This window comes from Tachysurus fulvidraco, chromosome 12 (assembly GCF_022655615.1).
Source record: "Tachysurus fulvidraco isolate hzauxx_2018 chromosome 12, HZAU_PFXX_2.0, whole genome shotgun sequence".
Lineage (NCBI taxonomy): Eukaryota > Metazoa > Chordata > Actinopteri > Siluriformes > Bagridae > Tachysurus > Tachysurus fulvidraco.
Genome location: NC_062529.1, coordinates 10,692,577 through 10,708,756, shown reverse-complemented (window position 1 = coordinate 10,708,756; position 16,180 = coordinate 10,692,577). Strand labels below are relative to the sequence as shown.

Sequence of the window (16,180 nt, the reverse complement as noted above, 5' to 3'; positions counted from 1 at the left end):
TTCTTTTTTTAATTATTGAGCCCACATGGTCTACATGCCCATCTAGCACAAGTAGGGTCTAGGGAATGTCATGATTTTGCAGCCCAAACCATCGCTTATTCACCACAATGCTTCGCCCTGGGCACACAACAGATTTACGCACCGTAACTCCCAGATGTGGAAAAGACAGTGAAGGTGGACATCAGAGAACAATAAGTCTTTCATATTGTCCACAGCCTGATTTTCACTGTTGGCACCATTAAAAGAGACCGTTGGCAATGGCATGAGTGACCAAAGGTTTGGCTATAGCAGCCCTGCCATGAATATTTTTTTTTTTTGGTTAAAATCCAGGTTAGTTTCTGTACATCTATTTCAGATGGCTTCCTCTTTTGTTTACAGTTACTCATGTTGGTTTGTCTTTTGTGGTAGTGTGCTAAAATGACCTCAATACTCCTCAAAGACTTGCTGTCCTGGCCATAGACGCAACATTATATTGACTAGTGTTTCAGTTTCATTGTCCTGTGTTGTTCACTCATTTTTCTACTTAGCTGCTAATCTGGCTTTATTAAGTAGGGTGATTTGTAACCAATAATTTTTTTGAACAATCCATTAATCTGTGTCTTTTTTGGTCTATTAGTCTACTGCCCTATCCAATGTCAAATTATTATAGGAATCATCCTGACAAAATATATGTGTTGTGGGTTAATAACACTTACTTGCCAATTCCCTTTGAATCTGCACTGTGGCTTTTTCTGAATAGTTTATGCTTTTTATTTATTTTTTAATGTATTCTGTAATTGTACACTGATTGCATGATGTTATGTGTTCATACTAACCTACATATCTACCAAAGGCATCAATTATCTCTGCTACTTCCATCCAATCTTTTTTGTCAAACTTCTTCCAATTTTTTCTTTGGAATGTCTCTATGCAAATTTAATTTTGTGGTATATAACAAGATAAAATTATAACACAGATTTAAATACAGGTGTTAACAGGGTCCAAAGTCCCTTCACCATTTCTATCCGATCGCTGAAACCACCTTGGAAAATGGTTTGGATGCATCTGATAACATACTGTAACATTTGTAATATGAATGTAACCATGCCTCAGTGTGTCATGGACAGCAAGGGAGGACTGACTAAATGACTGTCATTGGCCTAGCTGGAAAGTTCTCCACCATTAAGCAATGCTCTAACTGTAGTGATGTAGCTTCTTGTCATCACATTTCTTGTTCATGTATACGATATGAGCAGACCACTCAATCAAATCATATGAGATACATTTCTGCCTGCAAACAAATTCAGTGCCTAACACACCTCTTAAGCAGAAATAATGTATAAAATCCTATCAAAAGCAGTCACTAAAGTTGCATTCAAAATTCCTACTATAAACAGCACTTGTGTAAATTTCACCTGGGACTGGATCATTTGAGAGATGGTGTGAAGAGGACCTAAGGAATAATTCCAGGGTGTATCCTGCCTTGATGCCCGATGACGCCTGAGATAGGCACAGGCTCCCCGTGACCAGTGACTCAGATAAGCGGTAGAAAATGAATGAATGAAAATTATGTCAGGAGATTGAGAATGAGTCATCTGAACTGCCTGCAATGTGTATATTTATTGCTCTGTGTGTTTGTTGTCAAGCTGTGAGATTACAATGGAGGCACTAAGAGCTTTTGCTTTTTCACCACGTGGCTGTCAAAATAATATAAATGACAGTATTCTTAATTCTTACAGTATTGTCATAATGCTTCTGTAGTATTGAGGATACGACAGCAAATAATTGCACTGATCAGCCATAACATTAAAAGCATTAATAACATTGATTATCTTCTTATACTGGCAACAGTCAGTTCTTGATGTGTTGGAAGCAGGAAAAATGGGCAAGCATACAGATCTGAGCGATTTTCACCAGGGCCAGATTGTACTAGACATCTCCAAAACAGCAGGTCATGTGGGTTGTTCCTGGTATGCAGTGGTTTGTGACAGACATCCAGTGAAGCACTGGATGGATTATGGGGTCCCAAAGTTTGTTGATTCAGCTAAGGAGTGAAAGGCTTGCTCGTCTTGACCAATCCAACAGAGGAGCTTCTATAGCACAAATTGCTTAAAAAGGTCAAGCTGACTATAATAGAAATGTATTAGAACACAGTGCTTTGGATCTTGCTGTGTATGGGGCTGCTTAGCCAGACTGGCAGAGTGCCCATGCTGACCCCTGTACACCTCTGAAGACTCCAACAATGGCCATATTATGAACAGAACTGGATCATAAAGCAGTGGAAGAAGGTGGCCTGGTCTGGTGAACATAGTTTTATTTTACATCACCCTGACAGCTGGTTGTATGTTGTTACTGATCAGCAACTGAATTCATGTTCATATTCAGGTTGCATAATATAAGGAAAATATAAGGGTCAGAAATGCAATATTAAAGAAAAGAATGTTGTTTTAAAGTAGCCAACAAGCTATGTGCATGTTGCACTGATATTGGCTAGGTGTGTATGCTGTTTGCATCTTTTTAAAGTACATAATACTGTACTAAATATTTTGTCTATACTTCATTAATAGATAGGTTTATTTAGTATGATTTTGGTCATAGCCATACTTTCTCTCAAAGTGTGTTCTGACTTGGCACTTGCTACTGAGAGACTAATGAGCACAGTAGATGGATGCAACACAACCTACCTGTTCTTCTGCCTATAACTTCGAATAGCATTTTCTACCAGATATTGAGGAAATCCAACATCTTGCAGTATCTTTAAGGTCATCTTTATAGAGGAAATGTTTGTTTTATATGTGTTATCTGTTCCGATATATAGGATTTTTTTAAATCTTTGCACGTTCTGCCTTCATCTGGGTTGATGATTTCACTCTATGTCAAAATCCACCATATCAGTTGTTGCCCTTCTGGCGATATTGTCACATTCTTTTTTTCTTCTTTTTTTCTTTCCCAAGGAACACTTTGAAAAGGTTGTCTATCATTTATAGTAGGATGAACTGACAAACAAATGTGTAATGGAGTTTGGAATGGGAGGCTGCCCACAATGGTGTATTTTTCTGTGCTGAAAGGCTGTGGGAAAATCTCCCTTCCCTATTCATACATCTTTTCTTCTTCTCTTTATATAATGAGGAGAGACGAACGCAACAACGGGGGAAAAAAGAACAATTGCCATCAACCACAAAGCGCTCGGCTCTAAAGTCCAAAATGTTCTCTGGACAGGTTAATCATTTTAGGAAGGGTTTGGAGACAAGCCATTCAGCTCTAGTTCTTTTTGGGGTGCAGTTTAATTCTTTCAGGGAGCAGGGAACTGTAGCACTTGACATCTATTTGTAATTTGCTTGTTGCTTTCAGTATTCCCACGGAGCAAGACAGAGAGAATAAAACTGCTCATTTTAGTAGTCTGGCTTGTCTTTTTAAATTGTGATTTTAACATTTTAAGTGAATATTTAGGATAATTATGATCTTCGCAAAAAATAAAACTTAAAATGAGAACCACTAAAATGATTTCTGTCTATCCATATGTCAACATCAATCTTGTTTCTATACACAGTCTAATTATTGTATTTCTTTGCTGTCTGTAGTATAGTGTATTTTGTTTTTGTATAGTATATTTAGAATTATTTTAACCAGTCTTCTCTCTCTCTCTCTCTCTCTCTCTCTCTCTCTCTCTCTCTCTCTCTCTCTCTCTCTCTCTCTCTCTCTCTCTCTCTCTCCCCCCCTTCTCTCTCTGTAAGCACTCTGCATATGTGTGTACTATTGGGAAATGGACATGTTGGAAAGTGTCTTTCCTCTCACAGCTACTACAGTTAAAAAAAACAAGTAATGAAAAGCACCGTCAAACAGATAAAAACATGTCTCTTGTTTGGCTAGTACATGTCATTTTTTAAATGAATTAAGCTTGCCCTAAGTTTTAAAACCTGGTCACTTATATTCCTTTACATTGTACTAACAATAAACCTGGACTAAGGAGAAATATTTTATTATTTATCTAATCTCCCATTTTCATTATGTGACTGACATTATTTTATGCCAAGTCTTCAGAAACAATGCAGTCAAATAAAACTGAGTTAATGGTAATGAACTCAGATGCATTTTTTAAACACCTGACCCTCTGTCTGCTTATAAAACAAATACAAGCATTTTCAGCAAATATCATACAATAGATGGAGGAATTTAATTGCAAATCCTTCTGCTGCATAACTTCTCTGGGGGTAGACACTCTAAGCATGCTAAGTTTTCTCACTCTTCTCTCCTCCCTGACCCCCCTTCCCCTTGGGTGACTGCACCTGTCACCTGGGGGCCCCTGCCTGCACTCAGGATCAATTTACATAACCTCATTTAGCAGTTCACAAATCAGAGCCATTAAGAGCTGCTAACAGGAACCAAGGATTCTAATTTAGCCTGCTTTTCACAGTGGGAAAATTGGGCAGCTCAGGCCTACAAATAAAGACTCAGGTCTTGGCTTTGATTGTTGATTGTGATGGTAAATGTACGGATGATTAGAGCAGATTTTCCCCTTTATTGATTTTCTGCCAAAACACAGCATGCCATGGTCCTGTACTAGGAAGCTAACATGGCTTTGGGAGGGAGGGTAGTGGTGGTGGTGGTCGGGTGACAAGGGCTTATGGGAGGCAGTGTGTTCATGAAGCCAAAACTGTTTGCTCACCTCCATTTTGGGGAAGGAATAAATATTAAGATGTTTAAGAACTATACATAGTGTGTGTGTGTGTGTCTCTGTGTGTGTGTGTGTGTGTGTGTGTGTGTGTGTGTGTGTGTGTGTGTGTGTGTGTGTGTGTGTGTGTGAGTGTGTAAAACTAATGATGTGAAGGTCTATTTCTCTGTTTGATTTATCTAAACCCGTCAAAAGATAAAGGAGAAATGGATACATTGGTTGCCTAAAAGCTAAATAGCCAGAGTCATCCAAAGGCTTTATTTTTGTTTACTCTTTGAATTTAAGGGTGTCATTACATTGCTGATGTCAAGTGCTCAGAATGACTCTTAGTCAGTTGTGAATTTGGCAAAGATCAGCTCACAATACAGTATAAAAGGACTAATTCAAGTTCACACGTTCTCTGCCAAACTTGTGTCTGTGTATGAAGATTTGTTTCTGGCTTTAGCGTGTGTATCAGCAACTTTCTCTAGTCCTCAAATTTGTAGAAATGTCCATACATAACATCCAAGATGAAAATAAGTTTCAACACGTGTAGGTCTAATAGAATAGAAATTATTTATTATCTCTTACACACTGATGCTTCAATTTATTTTTAGTATATGAAATTATTCATATTTAAAACGTCCAGGTGGCTTGACACCAGAATAAAGTTGGCAGTTCAAGAAACCAAGGAAAATAAAGAACTGATGTAGAAGGTAGCAGCCTCCATGTTAAATTGGCTTTAATGTAGAAGTAATTGCTTGGGATAGTCTCGGTAGTCTCAAAACAAACACGAGGTACAATTGATTTGCATCTCCCTCTTTTTGTGTGCTTTCTGACATTGTCCAGACGCGCTATTGATCGGTTCTAGTGTATCGCCCCGCATGTGTTTGCCTTCATTAACAGATAACTGGTTGCTGATGACTGCCATTCCCGGCCCTAATGCGCCCTAATGGCTACTTTGTTCTCGTGTCATGGCGGAGGGCAGCCGCAATAATGAGTAGGTGGGTGGGCTCTGTTTTGCCGATCAGTGCTCTATGCATTCACATTGCTGGTTCGAAAGGGATCTGTGGAAGAGGTTAGAATAGCAAGACCTCTACGATCAGGATTGCACCTATGAAGGTGATGCATTGCGGGAATAAAGTGGTGATTAACACGGAGACAAATACATAAACTGCTTTACGCCATTCAGTCAAGACGGGACCTTCCGAATCTTGTGCGTGACTCCAGGATATGTTTATGATCCAAGGATGCGTTATTAATTTTTGGGTATCATTTACTCTGCCTTGCCTCTGTGTTGATATGGCGCCAGTGAGCAGGATCCATGATGGGGATAAAATATGCCAGAATATTTGCATCCATTAAGCAGCAAAAACCAAAGAGGATTTGAAACATGGTACAAGTGCAATAAAAAAAAATGACAGCAATGTCCAAAATAAAACCATCTAAAACAATTATGTAAAACTGAGAGTATAAATAAAATGCCATTATGTACAAGCTAAAGTGTCAAACGCTAAGACAATCTACTGTTGAAATTATTTTTTTGTTATTTTGGTTTAAGGACAAAGTTTTAAAGGGGTGTATGGAAATATGGGGCTCGGGGTGGGAGTTTGGAAGAGGGTCTTATCTCTTAAACCGGTTTTAAAAAAAGGACCCATTTAATTTTCAGGCTGCTCTGAATACCCCGGAAACAGTAGCACCAATCAGAGGGACTCTAATGATGAACGCGCACCCTGATTTCCTTTGCCACCGAGTTGTGAAAGGAGCGTGGAAATGACAAATGATACGCTATACATGCGATTTGCCCGTGTAATACAATGGTCACACAACGGCGAGACTCCGTGCCTCACAGAGGGAATTGCATGTTAGCTAATTGTTAATTTGGGCGACTTGGCGCCTGCTAATTATGTAGGCACCGCCAATTCTTTTGCATGATGGACCTGCCACCTGCCTCGATGCGACACAGCCCTCTGCCCGGGCAAACTATATAATTACCAAACAGCAGTGGGGCAATTTTGACTGCCGTTCCTTTTGTGTGACATGAATTCTTCCTAATGACATATTTTATTAAGGCAAATAGCATACCTCCTCTTGGTTCTGCAGTTTAAAAAAGACATCATCTCAACAGGTCTTAATGTTAAGTCAGAAACACACCATAGAACGTCGCGTCTTTAGTAGTTAGTTTTGCATTCTTGTAGGGGACCTATGGCCTGTTTATTATTCTAAGCTATTTATGTCACCCCTGAAGCGGCGTTCTGGTCAAACATATATTTAAAGTGATTTTGTTTTTTTCTGAAATCACGCCACGTCGGTGATACGTGTGAATTTATTTGGAGCAAGACCCACTGATCGTCGAGCTATACTTGTATGCGGTTGCCTTTTTAGGCCACTTCTCAGTACAATCTGGAATAAAACTCATTGGAAACGAACACTTTATTTTTTTATATTTTATTGCTGTTTTTTTTATTACATAAACGCTTTTATCAACTATGCAGACATATATACACACAGATACAATGCGATAAGATGAGATCGATTAGAACTAAAATCCCAGGGAAAAGGATGCTGATTTGTATCTTTAGCTGTGTTTGGAGCAGGCAACCTTCTCTTTTGTGCTTTTTGTCTTATATGAGTATATATTTTTAAGGTGCATGGTTACGTTTTAATTGTAAAACTTTAAAGGTACACCATATATGCTCCATATCTCTAGTAAAACCCCTCCTGAGAGTCTCAAACAGTTTCTCTAACGAGTCTGCTTTAGGTTATAGGTTATATGTTATAGATGCTTATAAGAAGGTTCACGTGAATTGGTATTCTGTGGGCTCGCACAGAAAAAAATGCCATAATAAGACATTAATGTAACCAACTGGCTGTTAGAAGATGTTAGAAGATGTCAGTGTTTCTAATTCACCTAGTTCAAGGAGCTGTTTAGTGCGATCAGGTTTATTCCCCTCACTCAGAATACCCTACATTTCGTTTTAATGATTATTACTTTTGAAAACACGGGTAAGCAAACTGGCTGTGTTTAGACAACAAAAAGTTGATGAAAAAAGCAGCGGGTGTGTGATTATACGCCATTTAGTGACAGCCCCAACCCTAACACGGTTAGTGATGGTTCGATGACCACCAAAGGATTCCCGCTGGTACAGTACAAGAACAGGAGGAGTACCACTTCTCTGCTTCACATCTCTCTTGTTAAAACATCATATTTACCATGTAGAGATTGAAGAGCTGCTTTCCTGAAGTTTGTCTTTTATTTACTCCACAAATCTCTCCTTTTTCAGTTGCCATACATTGAGTGGGATTTTTTTTTTCTGTAATCAATTGGCAAGAATTGTACCGAAGTAGCTATAAAAACCTTAAGCAAATAAAATTTGATTGTTTCCAAAGCGATTTATCATTTAATAACGCGTGTTTGTGGAAATCACGTGTGAATGTCTTTCCCTAGTCAACATGTAAATAAATCATTAAACATATACGAACATTTGTGCAATTTCTGAGCAATAGCACTGCGGTTTTATCCAATTTGTATGTGGATTGAACGGCTGTGGTCATTAAAAGTATAATTTTCTCGGGAGAGAAACACGCAGAAAAGCAATAAAGAAAGGCGAGGTATGAAAATGCATGGGTTTTTTTTTGTTCATCGCATGAAAAAAAAGAGGCTCCATTCAGATAGCACTGAATGCGATGTATTTCATTGCTGCCACAATTACACTGAAAGGTCAAGTATTACAGCATCTTGCATTCTGCTTTGCAGGCTAAGTATTTCTCCTCACAAATGACCCGTTTTGTATGCACTGTACAATGGCTTCAACAAGCAGATGCCGGACAATTAAAGATATTTTTGAGTAAGATTTACTAAAGGATGTGATTGCAGTTGATTTGTAATTGTGCAATTTGTCACGTAAATTTTAGAATGTAAGGTAAATGAGATGTCGAAACAAACAAGAGTTTTTAGTTATTTTCTGATTTAACATTTTTACAAACCCAATGAAAGAGGCAGCGCACCTCAATCACTAGTATTGAATAAATGTTTGTAGTGTCAAGTCATCAATGGTACAAATGAACCCAATGAATAATAATTCCTTTAGCAAGCTGACGAAACTTTAATAAAATCTAATTATGAATGCTGGTTGTTCAGAACCATATTAATCCACCTCATCCAAGACAGTTTACATATAAAGGAGTTTTCGGGGGTGGGGTGTGTGGTGGTGAGTGTCGGGGGTTGTTCAGAGGCACAGAATTAGGCAAGGGGGCATTCGTAAGTAAGATAATTAGTCTTTTACTTTAATAATAATGACAATATTACATATAATTTCTAAAAAGCTATCAGGATCCACAAGGAAATTTGTATTCGGTCATTCATCCAAGATTATACTGGCAAACTAATCAAACAATATTACATACAAACATACATGCATACATGCATACATACATACATACATACATACATACATACATACATACATACATACATACATACATACATACATACATAGCCGCGCGAGTGTGTGTGTGTGTGTGTGTGTGTGTGTGTGTGTGTGTGTGTGTGTGTGTGTGTGTGTGTGTGTGTCTGTGTGTCTGTGTGTCTGTGTGTCTGTGTGTGTGTCTGTGTCTGTGTGTGTGTGTGTTTGTGTGTGTGTGTGTGTGTGTGTGTGTGTGTGTGTCTGTGTCTGCGTGTGTCTGTGTGTGTCTGTGTGTGTCTGTGTGTGTGCGTGTGCGTGGGTGTGCGTGTGTGGTCTTATCCCGGTTGTGTAACTTGTAATGTGTAATTTGGTCTGTATAAATAGTGTCAACTAATTGTTATATAAGTTGGTTACAAACAAACTGTGTAAAACAAGTCGGTGCCAATGACCGTAAATGACATAGAACGGCGAATTTAGACTTTAGTAACAGACTTAGCAAAAACAATAAACAAGGCTAGGTCTAAATAGGCTTAGCAGCTATTTTAGTTTGGTGTAATAATAATAATAATAATAATAATAATAATAATAATAATAATAATAATAATAATAATAATAATAATAATAATAATAATAAACTTATCCCAGTGTACTTTATATATCAACATTATATTTCACCTAGTATTTGTAGTTTCACAGCTTACCGTTTTTTCTCTCTCAACCGGCCAGCAATTGATTCTCCCACATATTGCTTCTTTAGGCTTTTTTTAACTGTAATAAAACAAGGATGTCGCTCATGTTTCTGGAAAGAGAAACATTTAGTGAGTTTCATACTTTAGTGGTATATGACACGGGTTAAATTAATTGTGAATGAATTTCAAAAGTATCTGTTTAGAGATTTGATGATACTACTGCCACTGCTACTGCTGCTACTACTAATAAAACAACAACAACAACAACAACAACAACAACAATAATAATAATAATAATAATGAGTTGGGTTATATATATATATTATAAATATTTTTTACAAAAGCAGCACTCTGCTGTTTTTTATACTTACCTATCGAGGCGTCTTGCATTTGCACGCCTATAAGTGCATAGTATTTCATATATTTAATCCTGGGTTATTTTCTGATAATAAAATATTTTGTAATGTCGTCGAAATTAAATTAACAAAATAAACCAAAAATATTTGCTGTTTTGCTTTTTAAAAACATATAAATGCTCCACACGGTACTTCTCTTTGAACGCCGGATCCATGAGGCGAAATGTCATGTTTTGCGGCAGGGAAAATTCTAAACTTTTAGCTAGCGTTTCAGATATCTATGGGAATGGGAAACATTTTCCCTAAAGCAAAATCAATATCATCTATAGGCGACGACTAAATACACAAATGGACATATAGGACTTACAACCTAATTAATCAACAATTTTTCAGTACAGGGTCCCTGAGGTGGCCAAGCAAATTTCAGTGGTTCATTATTTTCGATAATAATTTGCAAATTAAATCCTTTTCAAAGGGACACGATTGATATTGCAAATTGTGTGTGCATGTTTTGCTTACAGAGCTAGACAATCTGCTGGAGAATCTGAAAGATCTGATTATCGAACCTGGCGTTAGCAACAAACCGCTGGATATACTTCTAGATAAGTAGATAAGTAGAATTTCTGGATGTCTAACTCTGTTAAACAGACTTTTATATTCCCCAGAAAAACACTTAATTATTCAGAGAATGCTTAAGAAGCTTTACTGTGAAGTAGTGTAGCAGGTAACCTTGATAGTTTATTCTATTATTGTTAGTTTTTAAATATATAGATATTCAATATTCTATTGTATGTTTTAACACAAGATTTATTTATACGGATGAGTTTAAGTGTATAGTTATAGTTGAAAGTAGATGACAAGGAATGAACTGTGAACCTTCCACTTACCATTATTGCAAGGCCTATTTCCACTTTTATTTGTATTATTGTTAAATATTAGTTGTACTCAGGTTTAAGGATTGAATATTTCTATTTTAGTGCTTTTATTACAAATTGATGTCAAGTGAGATAAATCGTAACTTTTCTCTCTCTCCCATGAATGTTCATTTGTATTACTTCAGCACCACGGACAGCGCCCTAATGCTGGGCCCAAAATGACTTCACTTGATCTTGCGAAGAATATATTGGATTAAATCGGCGACTGAGTCAGTTGTCACACGGTTACACTGTACTCTAGTAGGTAGAATTCTTAACTGTTTTTACCATGTTCATTTGTTTTCTAAAGAATTAATTAGTTAATTTGTATAAAGTCATGAACTTGAAATAGCGTCTAAAAACAACAACAACAACAATAATAATACTACTACTAATAATAACAATAATAATAATAGTAATAAAAACAAATAATAAAAATTACATGTATAAATAAAGTTTTCCAGTTGTATCACCAATTGTAGATTAAGTGGCGGAATTTAAATGAAATTAACAGTATTAAAATCACACATGCACATAGCAATACTGAGTCATTATCCAAAATGTCCAGTTTAAGACATTGATCATTTTTGACCTGATATGTATGTATGAAAGAAAACTCTTTTAACCGTGATCCTCAAGTAAGTGGTCTGATTACTTCAGAGAATATTGTAATCTAATTGCTAAAATGATGAGTAATCGGTCCAGATTTCTTATTTCCGTTGACCTAGATTGTGTCATTCAAAATAAAGCAGAGACGCAGACCCCAACACACCCTAGCTTTGTATGATTACATTGGGATTAGGGACTTAGGGTCTAATTGATGGCAGTAAGCGAGATCTTTCCTCATAATACGGTGAGGACTGTCCGTATCTGTCCGTAGTTGTGCAACGTATGTGCTGAAAGACAGCGACGAGAGCACACACGCTTCACATAAGCTCTCTACAAAGACCACACACCAAGCCTCAGACATGTAAATTTAATCTGTATTCTTTCACGGCGGATTCAACAAAAAAGTCTCTAACAGAACTTAATAGAGTCTCGATCGCATCACGATTGCTGTGGAAATGTATTGCATTTGCACGGAGATTAAAAAAGAACTCACTGTCAAAGCGAATATGTTTTATATTATGTGAATAGCTACTCGATTTAAGAGAGTGATTTAATTGGGCGCCAGTCAGTTTTCAGTCACATGCTGTAGAATATTTGATGCAATCCAACAAACTCCTAGGAATTTCCATTGCCTGTCGTTTGCCGATTGTCAACTCGATAAACTCATATACAGAATTTAAACGATAAAGCTAACGTCAATGCGCTTGGGCTCGGATGTAAAATTGTTAATCCAAGCACTGCAATTGCAACTTGCGGAATTGTAATGATTGTGATGTACTTTTTGGGATTTTTTTTCTCGAATTTTGTAGCTCAAGATAACTCAAGCAACAGCAGGTGGACCTTACAGATAATTAAGTAAACTTATCTCAAATAAATGGCTATGGCAATATAATTTTAGACTTACACATTAAAATGAACTGATGATATAAAGACAGCCGCTGATTTAACGACTCATCATCCAAAAGAAGTGCGCGATTACAATCAAAGGCTCATTAAACAGTGCGACCCGCAGCCCAAGTAGCTGGACCTATCTGTCCATCAGAGATCTCCATGAGGCCAAATTTAGAACATAATAAAACATTTAGATGTGGACTTATATTTAGACACTTTGCAGACATTTTGATAATAATACTATGTAAATCTAATTACTGCATTTATGTTGAGCACATATTCTCCCTCAAACCTGGAAGTATCTTACTAGTAACTGGGTACAGTGATTAAAAGGGTAGGGTAATCCATGTAAAAACAGCTGGAGGCATTAACTAGAACTAATTTATATGCAACCAAAAATAATCTGTAAACAAACAAGCACCCAGGTGGAACAAACACCTGCCACCATTCAAAATGGGTGCACAGAAGGCAAACTAAACGGAAACCACTTCGGTTACATCCAATACACATACTTTTTAGGGTATTAGCTTTTATCATCTATTTAATCAGATCAAATTTTTAAGATGTGGAACCGTTAGCATTTAAGAAAATTAAAATGCATTGGATATACTAAATAAGCTTTTACATAAACAATAAAAAACACAACATTTTACAACATTAATACTGTTCAAATGTAACTGGAAACAAAAGATCCACAGATTCTTATTAAATTCATATCGAGTTGTAACAACAGTTTAAAAATATTCTGTTCAATGATAGCATTTTGATTAAATTTTCGAATGAAAGAAATGTCCTTAACAGTCGTTGTGCAAGACAGGGTAAGCAACTCTGCACGCATTATCAGATGTTCCTGTCAAAGGCACCTGTCTTTAAAATTTTTTTACTACTACATGCACAATACGGGCTGGACTTTACTGCTCGCTAAGATGTTGTGGTTAATTGGACACACGAGTGGGCTAAGATTCTTTATATTTATTACATAAAACATAAACGTGCACACGAAGACCTTTTCCTTGTTTCGGTCCAACATAAAACAGCGGTCACTGATGATGTTTTTAAACTTTATCATTACGTAAACAGTGTTGGAGCCGTAGATTCACACAGGCATCGTAGACAGAGGCTTTTCTGATAATTTACTGTCCATTGTGTCGCCCGGTTCTTTGGGTGAACTCTGGCTTGTTTGGTCAGGGATCTGATTGATAAGCTTGCTTTCGGGAGCGTTTGTTTGATGTGCGCACACATCACCTTCACTGACTCACACCGGGGAAAAAAGAAACCTCAAAAAAGGCGCCGACTTTACAAAGGCCTAGCTTTTGGTTTACTTTACAAACAACAAACAACATTTATAGGGTTTTAAAATAACAAAGTTATGTTTTCGTGAGCTACAAGGAAAGCCGCATTTAATATTGCGAATTAGCTATATTGTATTTACCTGCGAAGAAAGTGGATAGTTATTGCTGCACACTTTAGAGTAAAAGTTGGCTAGATTTGTACAATGAGTCAAATGGCAGCTTATATTAGGCAAGATTTCATTTTGCTTTGTCTCTTCCCGAAAGTGTTCAGATATCGAGGCCATAAAATGGCGAATACATATTGTATTTATTTATTTATTTATTTGCCAGAAAGGCTCTAAGCTTTTACAATCGACACATGGTTTAAATTGCGCGAAAATGTTCCTTTTTATGGCCACTTCATGCTCACGTGAGTCGGGAAATTATATCAGGTCAGTTCTGCTTCAAGAGCTTATTTTAGCTCTCCAAAAAAAAGGGAAAAAAGTCTAATTTGGAAATATTGATGAATACGAATTACTGCAGAAAATATGTTCTTGTGTTAAAAAATCCTGAGTATTACAAAACATGATCTTGCAGAAAGCATAAGCTATTTTTATTCTCATTGATAAATTTAGGTGTAATTAAAGGTTTCTCAGAGGCTTTATCAAAATTTATGAAGAAAAAATAAAGTGAATTTAATTTGGTTAGATGATACCGTATTAATTCTTGCAACCAATTATAATAAAAAAAAGTGTGTCATTTTTCATAATTTATTAATATGATTGTATGACTGCGCTTAAGTCAAATATCTATAAGTTACAAGAAAATGAAACGTACAAATACCAGTGGAACTCAAATAACATATAACCCTTAATATCGATAAAAAATTTTATACATATACATATCGCTAAAAACTATGTATTAAATCCAAACCGTTTACAGGAATGTACAAGCTACGGCTTACATTGCAATCTATAAGAATCAGGAATGTACTGTAGCAGTCAAAATGTGAGACGGCGTCTTAAAGTGCCAAATGAGGCTTTTTATTTCATCCGTCGGGATGATGTAATTTTTATATATTGTCTCCGCTTAAAAGCTATATAAATAATTCCATCTTCTTCGCCATCTTTGGACGCACATCCTCATAACGAAAGACTGGGAAAGGGCTATTTTTATCATTCTGCATTGATCAACATTTCCCCCGTCACTGTCTCCAGTCTGGATTTTGAGAGGACGGAGGAAAAAAAAGTCGGGCTGTTCAAAACGGTTATAGAGTATTTCATTTTTTGTGTTGCTGTTGAGTCGGTCAAGCAGTCGTTGAGGTCAAATAGCCTACAGATATTGTCTATCCGTCCGCGGTCTGTACTGTCGTCACCACGTCCTGCCATACAGCAGAGCGGAACAGGGCAAGGCCGTGCCGTAGTCAGCGCCAGAGGAGTTCAGGTGTGATAGACCGGTCACCTGAGTCTGGAGAGAAGAGGGACTCGTACCGTGCTGGCCCAAATCTGGAGACTGGCCCGCGCTGCCTACCTGCTGACTCGGATGCTGGCCCATTGCGCCATTGTTAGTCATGAGCATGACATTAGCGCCCTGGTGATGATGGTTTTGTGCCGCGCTAGTAGGAGTGTGGCCGCCGCCTTGGCACGGTTTGCCGTCCTTCACCAACACGGGCACAGCTACCCGTCGCGGAGATTGTTGCTGCTGCTGGCAAGAACCACTATCTTGCTGCATCTGCTGCTGGGACACTTTGTCTTTGGCCTGTCTTTTCATTTTGTAGCGGTGATTCTGGAACCAGATTTTCACCTGGGTCGGGGTCAAGTGGATCATGCTCGCTAGGTGCTCCCTTTCCGGCGCAGAGAGGTACTTCTGCTGCTTGAAGCGGCGCTCGAGCTCGTAGACCTGCGCCTGCGAGAAGAGCACGCGTCTCTTTCTCCTCGGTGCGCTGCTCAGGGATCCCATGCCTTTACCAACATCTGCCAGTGAGCCAAGGCTGCTCATGTTCATGCCAGAAGAGGAGCCCATGAATCGAGAGACTGCAGATGGAGAATCAACACGAGTTATAAGATTTATCACAGTAAGAACAACACAACACAGCAACAAAACAATTAAAACAACACCATCGACAACAAACAAACAAATAAATAAATAAATAAACAAACAAACAAACAAACAAATAAATAGGTAAGTAAGTAAGTAAGTAAGTAAGCAAGTAAGCAAGTAAGTAAGCAAATAAATAAATAAATAAATAAATAAATAAATAAATAAATAAATAAATAAGAGTAGTCATCTTAGCCATACATTTGTATGGCAAACCCCAATAGCCAATGAACATATGCTTGCCGTATATTTTCTTAAAAATCCCTACAGCAGGTTCCTGACAGTCCCTTAATGTCTTTTTTTTAGGTTTTCACACC

General features: G+C 37.5%; 1 protein-coding gene across 1 annotated transcript in view; it reads right to left on the bottom strand.

Annotated features, from left to right (window-relative positions):
* Positions 1–14,562: 14,562 nt before the first annotated feature.
* The window catches only part of nkx2.1 (NK2 homeobox 1), a 2,544-nt gene continuing 926 nt past the window's right edge, over positions 14,563–16,180 (bottom strand). Inside the window, exon 2 of the mRNA XM_027172717.2 lies at positions 14,563–15,799. Coding sequence (XP_027028518.2) covers positions 15,138–15,799 — 662 coding nt within the window. The 3' untranslated portion in view covers positions 14,563–15,137. The remainder of the gene's footprint in view (positions 15,800–16,180) is intronic.